This window comes from Arvicanthis niloticus, chromosome 13 (genome assembly GCF_011762505.2).
Source record: "Arvicanthis niloticus isolate mArvNil1 chromosome 13, mArvNil1.pat.X, whole genome shotgun sequence".
Classification (NCBI taxonomy): Eukaryota; Metazoa; Chordata; class Mammalia; order Rodentia; family Muridae; genus Arvicanthis; species Arvicanthis niloticus.
The window spans coordinates 58603775-58619543 of NC_047670.1; the positions used below are offsets into that span (position 1 = coordinate 58603775).

Sequence of the window (15769 nt, forward strand, 5' to 3'; positions counted from 1 at the left end):
CTTCTTTTTTAAAACCCTGCATATATACCCGATTCATTTATGGGTTTTGGATGCATTTTTTTGTTCTCATTTAACTAAAAACGGCCTTGATTAAAAAAAAAAAAAAAAAGAAAGAGAGAGAGAAAGAGAAAGAAAAAAAGGAGTGAGGGGGAGAGCAGAGCTGGCACGTAACGGGCCCATCTGCTCTAATTACTTGTGGTATTTTGAAAGAAGGGATTTAAACCTGCTGAGATGCTGAACTTCGGGAGGCTTCGGGGCTGCAGGGCCTGCGCGCCCGGGCGGCTGGGCTCAGATACAGATTCTGTGCTTGGCTGGGCTGCCTCCCGTCAGTGCTGGACCCTGAGGCCTAAGGAGGGGACTTCTCTTGTCTCTAGGAGCCAGGGCCTCAGGGACCAGTTGGGCACTCTGCAAGGCTGGACTGAGAACACAGCCTGGTATGCCGGTGCCAGCAGTATGGTGTGGTCAGAACTGTGGCTTTGTGTGACGATGACATCGGGAGTCTCTGTGTCACAGAGAATTCAAAAAGGCCAAATAGAGACATTGCCTGGCACACAGTTGGTGTCTCATTGTGCTATTAGCTGGCTGTGGCCACCCAGTGTTGAGAGCACAGATAATAAAGGTTTCTTTTACATAGCTGATGCCTGCAGACAGCACTCTCTGAGCCGAGAAGGGAACAGTGAGTGCTTGGTGGCCTCTGGGGGCAGGCTGGGGGTGGGCACTCATGTCCTCTTTGATGTCCCATTCTCTTACTTTGTACAGTTAAGTAGGCTCGCTGCACAGCCTGGGGCAGGAATGGAGCAGCTTGGGAACATTGTCTGTCTCTGATGGTGCTTAGGGAAGCCAGTCGGTGTGACAGATGTGTGTCCAACCACAATCCCCAGGACAATTAGTGAGGTCTCCACTATCCTCTCACTTTAGAGATCAAAGTATTGAGTCTCAGGAAGCAAGCTGACTTGTTATGAAGGAAGTCCTCACAAGGATCAAGGGGAGCCGGAACAGGGAGGGAAGCGCGGTGCCCTGGGGACAGCTACAAGGTGCTACTTGAATGCCTTTCACCAGGGGAAGAGCATAGTATAGAATCATGTTTCCTCTGACCAGAATGGGTTCAAGGTCCTGGGTATGGGAGCAAGGAATCTAGAGTATTGCCCAGGTCCGAGCATCCTGTTGCCCTGAGCTAGGACCCACCACTCTGGCTGTTTACAGTGTCAGCTATGGCTGCCTGCCAGTGGAACACAGCGCGCCTTGCTATGTCTATTCAGCTCTGCTTATGGCCCTGGCTGCATCCCACCTGGCTTCTAGGAACCCTTGCAGGTGTCTCCTTGTTAGCTAGCTGCTCTGCTGTGTGCAGGCTTGGGACCTTCCATCTCGTGTGAGTGAGGGGCTGGTCCAGGACCTGATGTCCGACTCCTGGTACAACCCTTGCCTTTTCTCTTGACAGAACCTTTACAAACCACATCTGTGGTACTTTTCTGCTGTGCCAGGTGTGTGTGTGTGTGTGTGTGTGCGTGTGTGTGTGTATTAGACTGTCTTTTGACATTAGAATGTCTATTGAGACACAGAGTAAGTTCTGGGCAGCTCTGTTAGAAGTCAGTCCCGTTTGGTGCAGAGGGTTGCCTGCCTCAGTCTGTGAGTGTTCTCAGCAGGAACCACCTATACTGGTGTCTTGGCTTGGGGCATCCTCACTGTGGGCTAGGGACCACTCTGGGCTCTGGAGTCTCTGGTAGAGGAGCCTGGACTGGGGTCAGGGTGTGAACTTTGTGGTCTATTTTAATTGAAGCGCTTGGGGGGCCAGCTTGAGGAAGGTTTGTCGAAAGCCTGTTTCTTCCTTTTTCCCTGGCTTGGAGGGCTCTTGCTGTCTTACTAATGTTAACGTCCACTCCCCTGAAGTCCCCATACAGCATTTGTCTTGAGCTGTCTTGCATCTTTGGGTGGCTTTAGCTTGAGATTATGGCCTCCACAGCTTGTTCAGGTAACTGAGGCAAAGACTACTTCTCCTCAGGACCCAGGCAGGCACTGAGTGGCTTCCCTCAACCTGGTCTGTATGATCTGCCCTCATGGGACAGAGAGGACTATGCTATCATGTGTCACCAGTGAGCTGGGGATGTTCAGAGATGCCGAAAGGCCGGTCAGACCTGGGAGGAGGCAGGCGTGAGGGTCACTCTACTGGGGTATGATAGCCTTAGCCGGAGCTGGTGTAGGTAGCCTCCCCCTGACACCGGTCTGGCTCTCTGGTGGCCCCCACGGACAGCAGAATAGGCTGGGCTTCAGTTCCTGCCTCTCCTATGGCTGAGTCTTGTCGTACAAATGAGAGAGAGGCAGCTGCTGTGCATTGAGTCACAGGGGTGGTCAGCGAGGCCACCGAGTACTATCTGTCATTGTCTGCAGCCTGCATGCAGTCAGGAGCCACCTGTCTGTTCAGGGAGCTGCCTACATGACCAGCTAGGCTTAGGCCCTTTTCCCAGGGAGGAAAAGGCAACTCCAGATAGCCACATGAGAGCCAGCAGCACATAACACAGCTCAGGTCCCCAGAGACCCTGCCTGAAAGCCATGAGTGGGTCCACTGCTGTTTCACCCGCCCACCCTTCCTGGTGCATCCCAGACTTGACACACTATGTCTGTGATGGTATTTGAAACAGGAAGTGTCTTTGACTTCTGGACACTACTGAGCTGATGGCACACATATCTGTGCACACACACACGCACATTCAACACACATGCAAGGCCTACACATGTGCATATGTATTCAATAAACATACAGGCCTACTTGCACATTTGTGATACACACACATGCACATGCTTGCTTGAATGTGCGTGTGCGCGTGCACGCGCGCGCGCACACACACACACACACACACACACACACACATACACACAAAGACGCGTATGTACCCACATGCACAGGTGGACTAGGGAAGTGCACTGTCAAGGACAACACACACACTCACACACACACATGCACACACACACACATGCACACGCACACGCACACACACACAGAGAGAGAGAGAGAGAGAGAGAGAGAGAGAGAGAGAGAGAGAGTTTTTTCCTTTTCTCCTATCCTTATCTTCTGCCTCTCATCCCCAGCCACTGCTTCTGTGCTGCCTCTGTCCTCTCTAGCAGGCTGCTGTGCGCCTGCTCACTCTCCCACTCAAGATTAACGTCTGAGACAATCATTTGCCGTCTCTGCACAGAGTCCCAGCAAAACAAAAGATGAGCGATTCCGCATATTGGAAGGGTGGAGAAAATTAATTAGGAATGACAAGGGACCCACTCCACAGCGCTGCACCTTCTGCTGCTGACTTGGTGGCTGCTATTGTGGTCCCAGCGGGTACGTGAGTGGCAGGCTTCTGGACACTGGGCAGCTGGTAGGGCCCTGCCCATTCACCGTAGCCTTGGGCCATACTGCCTATGACCTATTCACTTCCCCTAGCCCTGGCCTTTGCATGTCAGCACCCAGAGATACAGAAGAGACATCTGGCTTAAATTTCTGCCATAGTAGGAGGGGATGTCCCCCAGAGGTGGGAAGTCTGCACTGTGTAGTCTAGGCCTTGGGCTTGGGAGCTATGGGCCTATCTCTGGTCTCTCTGAGCCTTGGTTTCTCTATTGCAAAAGGGGGTAACAGCCTAGTTGGGGTTCTGGGGCCAATGAGAAGTGGCAGTTTCATCTGAGACACTACTTAAGCTGTGCTGTAGCTGGTCCCTTTGGAAGTGGCTTAGGAAAGCCTGTCTTTAAGGGGGCCAATGGGAGTTGGTCTGACAGGGGTGGGGTCTGGGCAGGCTGTTTGAAAAGCTCACCCACAGCTGCACTTCTAGCTTCTGGGCTTGGGTAACTATTTTGTTTTGAGCCTCTGTGGTAAAGTGAGATACCAGAGCACCTCACAAGGAGGGAAAGAGTTGGCAGGCTTGGGGTGGGTCTCCTGCAATGTGGCATCTAAAGAATGCTACCAGGAGTCCAGCCCTCTGTACCCATGTTCACCATGGAGGTAGTGAGGGTTCCCTCAGTGTCAAAGTTTCTCAGCATCAGAATGCAGGCAGTAATACCGGGATACAGTTCTTCCTTGCACAATGGGTATACTCAGCCACCTGGGCTGGCTCCTGCGAGGGTGAGGAAGATTAGCAAGTGGGCTGGCATCTTTACTGCAGTTGTCATTCTGGAGCTTGACTGGCAGGTCCTAGGGCGGGACTAACACTTGGATGGTGCAGAGGGGAGAGTACTAATCTGCAAGTTCTTCATACCTGCAGTCAGGAAGAGTGCTGGCTGGCTTTTTCCAGTTTGCATTCATCTTTCATCTGTGTACCCCCTGAACATATCTTCCCTGAGGGCCACCTGGCTCGGCCCTCTGCCAGGTATAAGAGACACGGGGACAGATTTGAACACTGGCTCTGTGCTGGAGAAGCCTACAACAGACCACCAAGGTGGGGAGGGGGCCTGTGCCTGAGGAGGGAGGTGATGAGGGGACACTTCTGGAGGAGATGGCTTTGGAGTTGGGCCTTGTGAGTGTGAGCCATGGGTTAGCACCTTTGATGTGAGGGTGGCAGGAGACAAAGCCTGGGGATAGCTACAGGCCTGGCTGCTTATGGAGCAGAATAGTGACAGTCAGGCTGTTGGGGGGACTTCATGGGAATCTGGGCTGATTTGTCTGAGAGACAACTGGGGTAGGTTCAAGAGCCCTGTGCACCAGGCCACCAGGACTGTGTTTTGCCTGGAGATAGTGGGGGGAGCCATGGAGAGAATTGGGGTGCCACAGGAAATTTGTGATGGATACAGGTTTTTCTACTCTGGCAAGAAGCTTCTGTGGGAGACAGAGCTGTGCCTGGCCACCCCCAGGGGCTTCTTTGCATCAACCATTAGCTTGAGCAAGGGATGCAGGTGTTTGGGATTCCGGCTCAAACCCTTCTTGCTCCTGTGCATGCTCAAATGTGCTTGCCTTCTCTGTGCTAGCACTTCCTGTGCCTGAATGGGGAGCTCCTAGCAGTTTCATCCCAAGGGTTAACTGAGCAACTAGATACAGAGGGGTTTAACATAGAAGGGTGGTTATTTTTATCGTTTTGGGTTGGAAGAGAGAGCCTGGCTCTGGCCCAGCGCTCTGGGTACCCAAGTGCTATGCTCTGGTTATGTCACTTAGGTATAGCTGTACACCCTAGCTTCTGTGCCTCTGGGAACCATGACGGTAGACATCTCCCTGGGTAGGTGAGAGGCCCCTGAGCTGCCTCTCTGTGGATGCCCCTCAGTATCCCATAGGGTCGGCTCTCAAGGGTGATCTGTGGCCTAAAAACACTTTGGGGTCAGGCCTGTTCAGGAGTACCTGGGGCTTCCACTGCCCTACACTCTAGGCCCAGGAAATGGGTTCAGCCAGAGGGTCACTATACCCCAGATGAACCTTGGGGAATATGCCCACATTGGGGCTGAATGCTTGCTCTGGAGAAGCAGAAACTAGGGCCAGGCAGGCTCTGTTTCAGCTGCTTGCTATAGAGGAGCGTCTGCAGCCCCATCAGCTGTCAGGGAACCCAACTTCACGCTTCAGGGGGACCCTGTAATGATTGGCCATGAGGAGGTCATTTATATTGGCTAAGCGAGCCTAATTAGGTTTGATCTGAAGGTTAGCAAAAGCACACAGAAAAGCTGTTAAGGGGTTAACCTTGGAGAGATTACGTTGTATTCAGTGCTCTGTTAAAGTTTGAATTAATTTTTCCCATGGGTTTGCTCACATTCTAATTTTCAACTAAATGAGACATCTGTTTCAGAAAAGGAAAATTTGCTCTGGTTGTCATGGCAACTATCATTCTGTAAGAAAATTATTCCAATGGTTACTTTAGAACAGAAAGACAGAGATTCAGGACATAAAGCCGCCTTCGGCTCAGTCGGAATTCTGATGGGCCACCCTCCATGGCTAAGAGATGCTTTGGATGGTGAGCCCAGTGGCAGGGGGAGGCAGAGCCAGGTCCAGGTGTTAGGTCGTGGTGGAAGTTGGTCCAGGGGCCCTTGGGCAGTGCAGTATCGTGGCTTGAGCATCATGGGTGGCATTACAAAGTCAAGTGGCAGTGAGGGCCAGGGCAGTGTGTATGTATGTCCTTCCTGGGAGATGCCAGGCAGCCATACAGAGCCATATAGAGACCTGGTCACTGTGGCTGTTCACCATGCTAAGCTTCACTGAATACAGGCGCATCAGTGCACCCCCAAGTAGCACTGGAGGCTCCAGTGTGGACTGTACACTGAAGATGGTACCTCCTTTGTCTCCTGGGCCAGAAGCAAGTGGTGGTTGCCCTGGCAGCCCAAAGGCCTCAGTGAGGTCCCTGGAGTCTGCTCAGGCCTTGACGGTTGGCATAGCTACCTAGGCCTGCCCAACACCTAGGGAAAGCCCTCATTGAAACTACCTCAGAAATATCTTCTAGAAACTTCCCTGCAGGCTCTACTTCCCAATGCTAACGGTAGCTAATAGCATCTGAGGGCATCGCCTGTGTGGAAATATTTCCCTGAGGCTCTCCGGCTGCCCTTGTCAGTCTCTCTTCCTCCATGTTGCAGGGCACCATAGCTGCCCTCAGGAGTCAAGCTTGGGAGAGGTGAAGGACCATTCTGGGGCAGATTCAGTATGGCTGACACCAGACCTCCAAGAGCTGAAGTCCTGCTGACTGCTGCTCCTGACCAGGAGTAAGGCAGGAGCTCACCTGTGCTTGCTTTGGAGGCGAGTTGTTAGGAAGAGTCTCATGACCCACAGGTGGGTGGGGTGAGCCAGGGAGGGAAGGAGAGTTCAGAGACAGATGTGGGGGAACAGTTCAAGATGCCCTCCTGAGGTCTGATTCCCAGCCTGCTCTGCCTGGAGTGCTGTGTTCCTGAGGTGAGTGGCTCCTCTGGGTATCCCCACGAGAGAGTCCGAGTTCAGTTTTCACTCCAGAGAGAGGTTCAGTAGTGCTGAGGGGAAGCCAGTTGGCAGAGGTACTCTGGGCTGGCTTCCAGGGTCCATGGGATACCTGCTGTGTTTCTGAAAGCTACACCCTGCAGTGGCTGGACTCTGAGGGGCAGGACGCTGCTGTGTCCTTTCGGACCCCTGTTCCCACCCCTTCGGCTGCACAGCTCTGAGAATCCTAGACAGTGCGGCAGGCACAGTCCAAGGGATCTGTAAAGACAAGCTGCCAGTCCCAACCAGGGCCATGACACAAAAGGACCTTACCCTGTGACCAGGGCATGTGCCTGGGCCAGGGTGGGGTGCACTGTTTAGTTACAACTATCTCGCTGAAGTTTTGCTTCCTGCTCTCAGCTCCTCCGAGGTCTCCTCTCCTGCATCCTCACTAGAAAAGTTCTTGCCAACCATCGAAAAGGCAACTTGAAAATCCCTGCTCTAGCCGGGCAGTGGTGGCGTACGCCTTTAATCCCAGCACTTGGGAGGCAGAGGCAGGAGGAGTTCTGAGTTCGAGGCCAGCCTGGTCTACAGAGTGAGTTCCAGGACAGCCAGGCTTGGCGGGTGGCTCCGAGGAGGTGTCCGTGGCGATGGGTGTGATGGGGATGATGATAATATGAGAGGTAATGATGAAGGTGATGGTGGTGATGACGGGGATGAGGATGATGGCGGCGGTAGAGATGATAATGGTGGTGACCATGGTGATGATGCACTGGGTAGGGGTAGTGAAAGCGATGATGTAATGACTGTGGTGGAGGTGACAGTCGTGCTGAGGATGGTGGTTATGGATGTGCTGATGTGGATGGTGGAGGTGAAGGTGGACAGATGGTGGAGGTAATGGTGGTGGAGATGGGGATGAAGGTGAGGTGGCAGGGCGCCTAGTCCTCAGAACTCCTGGCACAGGGCTCCTGAGGACTCAGGTATCTTTCAGTCATGGTCACCCTAATTCTCTTAAAACTCACCCCTTGTTCAAAGTCACACAGGTGGCAAGTAGTGGACCATCCTAACCTCAGTCAGTTTGGTTCCAGGTTCCTTAAAGCTGTGTGGAGGGTGGGGGGGTGTTGGGAGAAGTGGGAAGGGAAAGGGAAAGGGGGAAGGGGAGGGAGGAGAGGGGGAGGGGTGGAGAGATGCTTTTCTTCAGGAGAATGCTTAGCTCTCCACAGATGGACATGAGCGGGCCGAGTAGGCATGTCTGAGGGAGGAGGCTCCTGACTGAGCCACTTCTGCCCTGTGCTGTTCTTTCAATGGCAGATTCCAGTGTAGCCACTGTCTCCTGATAGACACTTCCCATGTATGGGAATCCTGTGGGAAAGGTGGCCATTCTGCGGCTGGCCCTTGATCCCTGGCTCTCCCTTTACACACCTGGAGTGAGAATCATGGCCATCTCTGACCTAGGGACAGAGCCACCTTCTTCACTGGAGGCTCCGGAGCCTGCTCCAGTGGGCAGAGGAAGCATGCAGGGCCAAGTTGCCTCTAAATGACTGGAGCTTAGGAGTCGGGACTGGGGTGGAGGCGGCTGGTGTGTGCTGCCTGGCTCTGGCAAGCTTTCCTGGAGCTCTGTGTGATAAGGGTCCAGTCTCAGCTTTGAGGTGCTGGCTATGACATAAGGTACCAGGACTGATCAGTATCCTGATCACAGTCACCAGAGGGCCCTCAACCCCATTTACACAGTGCTTACCTGCCTGCAGGGCTGGGGGCTGATACAGAAAAAGGACCTTTGGTACCCCCCACCCCCCAGTGACACAGGGTGGCCACCTATCCTTCACACAAGCCCCACACTGCAAACTTGATGATAAAGACAGCAGGTCTGGGTCTGAGCGATGGCTCCATTGGCCCTTTGTCACCTGGGCATCTTCCCTTCTTGTGTAACACCTAGCAAAGACCTCAGTCGTACAGCACAAAGCCTACGAGGATAAGGCTGGGAGCTCTTAAATGGGGTTCTGTGGAACCTCTGGAAATCCTATGTAGGGGTGTTGGTGGCTACCATCGGTGTAGAGCCCTTATGTTTACAGGCAGGGGTGTCAGCCATGTTGGCCAGGAGTAGGATCAGGTGGCAACTTGGGGCCCATGAGGGGGTCAATGTCTGGCCTGATCAACTCACAGCGTGTGGTGGCGGGCAAATTAAAAAGCTGCCTGCACCACCTGGCTGCATCTGCTCCTGGGGTCTGCCTCACTCCGTCTGGCTCCATTGACAGCAGCTGGCTGCTGTTCTCGCAAAAGTCCTCCAGACATTCCCAGTTTCATTTGGATTGAGCTCCCCGGTGTCAAGCTTTGTCCTCATGGCTGCTTAGCCATGTGACCCCATACCCTTCTCTGTGACTGTGCCATGCTCTCTTCTCTCCTAGGCAGCCCTGGTTCTATGGCTGGGGATTCAACCTTCCACGAGGCCAAGCACTCCTGGAGAAATGGAATCTCATCCCGGAAGGAGTTGACATCCTTATAACTCATGGACCGCCGCTGGGTAAGGTCTGCCTGCGGTCTCTGGTTTGCCTGCACTCGGGGATTTGGAGGATGGGATGTCTGGTGTCTGGGGCTGTACCCAAGGAGCCCTGCATTGGTCTGGTGGGTCTAACTTGCTGGAGTGCCACTCTTACCAAGCCAACGGGCCCCAGGGCTGAGGGTTCCACCTCCCAGTGTTGCCCCTGTCTGGTGCGTCCCTACTGTGGTCTGAGCTGAGGCTGTGGCTCACCTGTTGTCCCTTCTAGGATCCACTAGCTTCCTGCCTGGGGTCCCCCAGCCTGCCCCAGCCTGCCCCAGCCTGCCCCAGCCTGCCCCAGCCTGCCCCAGCCTCTTCTACCCTGCCCCTGTACTTTCCTTCTAACCCGCCTCCCAGTTTCCTCCCTTTTCCTGATGCTGTTGGTCCTCAAGCCTGCATCTTGTTTAGCCTCTGTAGCCTCCTCATTGCCCTCCAGGCCTGGGCACCTGCTCCTGTTCCATTTTCAGTGGAGAAAGCCCTGAGGCCTGAGCCTCTGCTGGGACAGCACAACAGGATGGTGATGGGGCTTGTACCCCTCCCCCACAGGGCCTCCAGTCAATGGGCCAAGTCCTTCCTCAGTTTCACCTGAGCCACGAGGGTTCTGTGGCCTTCCTCCTCTCACCCTAGTTCCTGCTCTCCTCCCTTGCTTCCTTCATCTTATTTCCTTCCCTCCTTCCTGACTTCCTCTTTTCCTCCTCCCCTTCTGCTCTTCTGATTATCTATTCATTATCCATCCTCACCATCCATCCATCCACCATCCATCTATTCTCAATCCTTCATCCACCCACCCTCTATACATCCATCTATCTATCTATCCATCAGTCCGTTCATCCATCCATCCATCCATCCATCCATCCATCCATCCATCGATCATCCATCCATCCACCCACCCATCCACCATCCATCTATTCTCAATCCTTCATCTACCCACCCTCTATACATCCATCTATCCATCTGTCCATTCATCCGTCCATCCATCCATCCATCCATCCATCCATCCATCCATCCATCCATCCAGAAGTCTCCTTTGGTCTCCTTGCTCTCCAGATGCCCTGCCCCAAAGCCACAAAGCACACTGCACACCTGCTTTGGGACTGCCCCTGGCCACCATGCCCCAGCAGGTGCTAATGTACTTCATTTCAGATTGTAGTCATCAGGGCAGTTGGGGACACTAGAGACCCCCACCCCAGTCCTGTCTTAGCCTGCTCTGCCACATAAGGATGGGACTGTGTGCTTCCAGATTCTAGGGCAGCACTTCTGTCCATTGGTTGAGGCTAAGGTGCAGAGATGTGAACCAGTCTGTGCAATCCGGAGGGGCTGTGGAGACTAGGACCTAGCTCTACCACGAAGCCCAGTCCTACTCACTGCCCGATGCATGTCTGTCTCCTTCCCTCCCTCCCCCTCCCCCTGCCTGGCTGTGTTCTGGGTCTCAGCACCTCCCTAGTGGTGAAGCTTGCTAAGCACACTGAGTTGAAGCTCTCCAATCCTTGCTGGCAGCTCCTTGGCTTCTCTCACCCACCCAAACAGAGAGGGGCCGGCAGAAAGCTGACTGCTCACGGGAGTCACTGATTATTTTTCGTTTGTGTAGCCATGGAAGGATAATAAGCCACCACCATATGGGGCAGCTCCGGGAGGCTGGCGGCCAACAGACACAGTGGGCACCACGAGAGGGTGTCTCAGCCAAGGAAACTAGCTAGCTTCATGCTTCTGTGTGCCACTCCCACCCCCATGTATCCCAGGCTGGGCTCAAATTTTTGATGTAGCCAAGGATGACCTTAAACTCATGGCATTTCTGCCGCTACCTTCCCTGTGCTGGGATCACAGCCTTACACTATCTCATCTACAATGCCCAAGCTTCACGCCAGATAGGCAAGTAGTTTACCAACAGAGCTGTGCCACAGCTCCTGTGGGGTTTCGCAGAGAAAGTTTCTGAATGGGAAATTCCCCTCTAAGGCTATGGAGGCTCCACTTTGCTTCTAGCCACTGGGATACTATAGACTCAGTTTGCCATCTCTGTAATGGGTAGCTCCAAACAGCCACTGGAGCAGCTACAGGGTAAGATCTGTAGTGGTTATATGCACCTGGCCCTGGGTGCCAGCCTCCCATGGGCTCTTGTCTATTAGCTCTGTCAAGGAAGGGAGATTGTGCCTCCAGAAGCTGTGCATTAATGGGGCTTTTCTCTGAGGCATGGCAGGGTTCTAAAGCTTGCTGCACTGGGAGAGAGGATCTATGCTGGGGCTGTAGCATGCAGGTCCCACCCAGTCTGCACTAACAGATGCCCGAGATGCAAGATGCCCGCTGTCCCTCTCAATGCCTTGTCTTCCCACACAGGCTTTCTAGACTGGGTCCCCAAGAAGATGCAGCGTGTGGGCTGCGTGGAGCTGCTCAACACGGTCCAGAGGCGAGTCCAGCCACGGCTGCACGTCTTTGGCCACATCCATGAAGGTGAGTAGGTGGGCAGGAGGGGAGGGAACCTCATGTGGGGTGCCTCTAACTGGCCCTTCAGAGGGAGTTCCTGCCTTCCTTAAATCCTGCTCACTAGCACCCTCTCTGACTTCTGCAAGAAATAGTCCACCTCTGTGGCCCATGCATAGACTACTTCACAAGCTTGGGGCTAGCAGAAGGTGAACTCACTGGAGGGGTGGGGTGTCTGTACTGTGGGCAGGTGGCTCACAGTCCTGATCACCCACACTGCCCCCTACAGCCCATCCCTGCATATCAGCTTAACTTCTTAGTCCTCAAGTGTTCTTCCTGGAGCCCAGTTTCAACATCTGATGCAAACCTTTGTTGTTTACTGGTCTGCTGACCCTGTCTATAGTTGGACCAGGGTTGCTGGGCCTCCACATTGTGTTCACCTAAGAGTTTTATAACTTGGAAGTAAATAAACTTTAGCCATTTCTTGAGCATCTCTGTTCTTGGGAGTCAGGATAGTGGAACATGTTTATCTCTGGAGATGCTTGCAGATGGCTGAGCAGCAGACAGGCAATCAAAGGGCAGCGCACTGGAGCTCATGGGGGAGCCCAGGAACAGTGAGTATATAATGCTGGCCTTCTTGGGCCTTCTTGTGGGCATTCAGGACCAAGCTATGTAAGGTTGCCTGTGACCCAAACCACACCTATACATATTTGTATAGGCAAGATGGCACTCTAGAGAAGAAAAAGAGAGTGTCCCTTCTGGTGTGAAGATAGTGTGAGCCAGAAGAAAGGACTTCAGGGAGCAGAGCTGATGGGGAGAGCATATGATGGAAGACAGGAATGTGACAGTGGTCACCGTGGTGATAGTGAGGAGACCAGAGATGAGAATGAGGGTTACTGTGGTAATAATAGTGGTAACAAAGATGGCAGTGGTGACACTCTGAAGATAGTGGGGATGGTGGTGATGTCATGGCAGGGCAACACTTGTAAGGAAGAGGGTCTTGGTGATGGTGATGGTAGTGTGGTGATTGTCACAAGGAGGGTGATGACTGGTGTTGATGAACAGATGATAGTGATAGTGTTGACAACAGCGGTCACGAGGTGGCAGTGGGAGTGTTGATGGTGGTGATAGTATGGCTAGAGATGATGATGTCATCCTGATGGCAGCAATGATGTCATGGTGATGATGGCAGTGTTGGGGATAGCGACAAGGATGGTAGTGATGTAGTCCAGGGGATACAACTGATGATGGGCATGGAGATGATGATGTCATCATGATGGGGATGATGATGTCATCATGATGTCATTGCAGTCTGTGGACATAGCACACGAACACACCTGATCCTATCTGATGAGATGGTGATACTGGGGACTGTGGAAATCAGGAGCCTATCCCTGGTCACATCTAATATGCTGACAGTAGTCATAGAGACCATGCGGTTGACACCTGCTGAGGAAGATGATGTGAGGATAATGCTGACTTGCTATGTGCTTTTCCTGTGATGTGCACTGACTTTAGCACTGTATTTGGGAGTTGACCTCATTGGTCCTCCTGGCAGGCTCAGAAGGACCTGTTATCACTTCCATTTGACAGATAAAAAGACCCAACTTTGAGAGCTGTCGTAGCTTGCCCCAGATACTTCCCACCCTCTGTGGCAGAACACCTGTAGCTGCCATAGCCACCATAAAGCTCCAGATAATGGTCTGACAGGTGCCTGCTTACTTTCCAGGGTATGGCGTCATGGCAGACGGGACCACCACCTATGTGAATGCGTCCGTGTGCACTGTGAACTATCAGCCTGTGAATCCCCCCATAGTCATCGACTTGCCCACACCCCGGAACTCCTGACTGCTGCCCACCCCAGTTCTGCCTGCCCATGTCAGCTATGTGTGTCTGGCTGAGAGCCTGGATCCCCTAACCCACTTCCTCCCATGCAGAACAGCCCGGACAGGACAGTCCATTTGGCCATGGGACCAGCCAGCAATGTCTAGAATCCTTGGGATAAAAGAAATCGCCTTTGTCAGTCTTCTGCTGCCTGCAGACGGGGCCTTGAGCAGTCCCGTTGTGGGGCACCAGGCTCATTTCTGTTTTCTGTGTGTGCATCTGCTCTTCACTCTAGGGCCTACCTAACAAGCTCACAGTCCTGTCTCACTTGGGAAATGACAGAAGCTCCGCTTGACACTCTCTGGCTTTGAGAAGCCGCTGTTTTTGGATGGGATTTGGGAAGTTTTATACAAGATGTCTCGCTACCCAAGTGCATCTGTGTGGCTTGTGATCCCTGAGGTTGGGGGGGATGTATGGCCTGGGCACAGGCGGCTCTTCTCTGGCTGGATGAAAGGAGATAGACCTGCTTCTTGTGTGCACCGGTCTTGGGAGTGTTCAGGGACATCTCAGGAATTCCGACAGCCCCTGGCCAGGCCTAGAGCAGATGGCTTGGCTTAGTCCCCCATTCCTTCCTAAGGACCCTGCTGCCAATGTGGCCAATGGCTGAGTGTCCCCAGCTTCTGCTCAGAGCCTGGATTTGGGTAGGGGGAGGGGGAGGAGGAGGCTTTGTTCTTCTGGGTGGCCAGAACCTGCTGGTTACTCATCACAGCGGGGCCATCTTAGATCCCCTGAGACCACACTACTTTGTAGATCAAAATGGCCAGGGGGTTCTGCGGGCTGAGGCCCTGTGTCTGGTCATATACATGCCCCATGTGTGTGGATCATGTGCTCCTCCAAACCTAACCAGGTTGTTAGCGTCTACATTGGGCTCCATCCTTGATGTGATTGATTTCCATTCAGAGGGTTCCAGGAAGCTTGTCAGTACCACCGACTACCGGGAGGTGGCGCAGTGATAGAGACGCCCCTGGTGCTGAGGGCAACTCCGCCTCTGGCTGCAGCCCATCTGCAGGGGGCAGAGCCAGCAGGCCCTGAGTCAGGGGGTGGCAGAGTCCATTGCTGTCTATTTAAAATGCCAATATTTGTTCTTTGTGGACTCTTTTTGTACTCGTTCTGATTCATAATAATATGTCACTAAAATAGTATTCTTTGTCCCGACTCTGATGTTTTACACCCTTTATGTCATGCATTAGACACGAGGGCCTCACTTGCTTGGCCTGGTTCCAGTCTTGGGGACCAGATATCCTGGTACCTTTATTCAGTATAATTTTGCTTTATCTACAGACATTCCTGCAAGGTAGGTACTCTTGCCCTGTTATAGAGATGAGGACACTGAGGCCAGAGAGGAGAGTTCTCCTGCCTGAGGATGCACAGCACAAAGGAGGCAGCAATGAGGTTTCGACCTCCATCTCTGGCCTCACACCCTGTTACCATCCGAGTTCTCTCCTTGCAAAGTAGGGACTGGGTGGAGAGTCTCGCTTAATTTGGAATTAATTTTGGGATTAATTTTCCATTTAAAACTGGCTCATGTTCATTCTCAACTGAGAGTCCCAGACCATAAGGAATTCTGGGTTTAAGTTCAGCATCCCAGCATCCTGTGAGACCCACTCCTGAATCTTTCTCCGCGGGTGAGTGAGCTGGGCTCTGTGGCTCACTATAGGTGAGGCTGCATCCCCAGGCCACCTGTGGTGTCCTACCTTGGCCAGAACAACTGTGTCCCACAGGCCACAGGACTGCGGGAATCTTGCTTGGGCCAAGTGGTTCCTGGTATGTGGGGGGACATTTACCAGGTCTCTCTTCAGTGCCTCAGATGCATGGCGTGTTTGGGGCAGAGACAATACATCTCCCATGTGCTTTCTCAGCTCCACAGTTTCTATGTGGACCAAGAACTATAAACTTAAAAAATTTCCTAGGGCATCTTCAGAATGCGGCATATTTTTATGTGGGGAAGAAAAGCTGTGGAGGCAGCTGTCTTGAAAGGAAAATTCATTGAAAGTCCTCAAGATTTGAAAGATGGCGGCCTGCTCCTCAGTCATTTCGGCATAACTTGATTGTGGCTGTAATTTTTTTGTCAAGCATGTCAGACAATAAAGTCTTTGTAA

General features: G+C 52.9%; 1 protein-coding gene across 4 annotated transcripts in view; it reads left to right on the forward strand.

Moving 5' to 3' along the window:
• Mpped1 (metallophosphoesterase domain containing 1) overlaps positions 1-15769 on the forward strand; it is a 76744-nt gene extending 60975 nt beyond the window's left edge. For all 4 annotated transcript variants that reach the window (XM_034517110.2, XM_076911763.1, XM_076911762.1 and 1 more), the window contains 3 exons: positions 9241-9356; positions 11703-11816; positions 13516-15769. In XM_034517110.2, coding sequence (XP_034373001.1) covers positions 9241-9356; positions 11703-11816; positions 13516-13634 — 349 coding nt within the window. In that variant the 3' untranslated portion in view covers positions 13635-15769. The remainder of the gene's footprint in view (positions 1-9240; positions 9357-11702; positions 11817-13515) is intronic.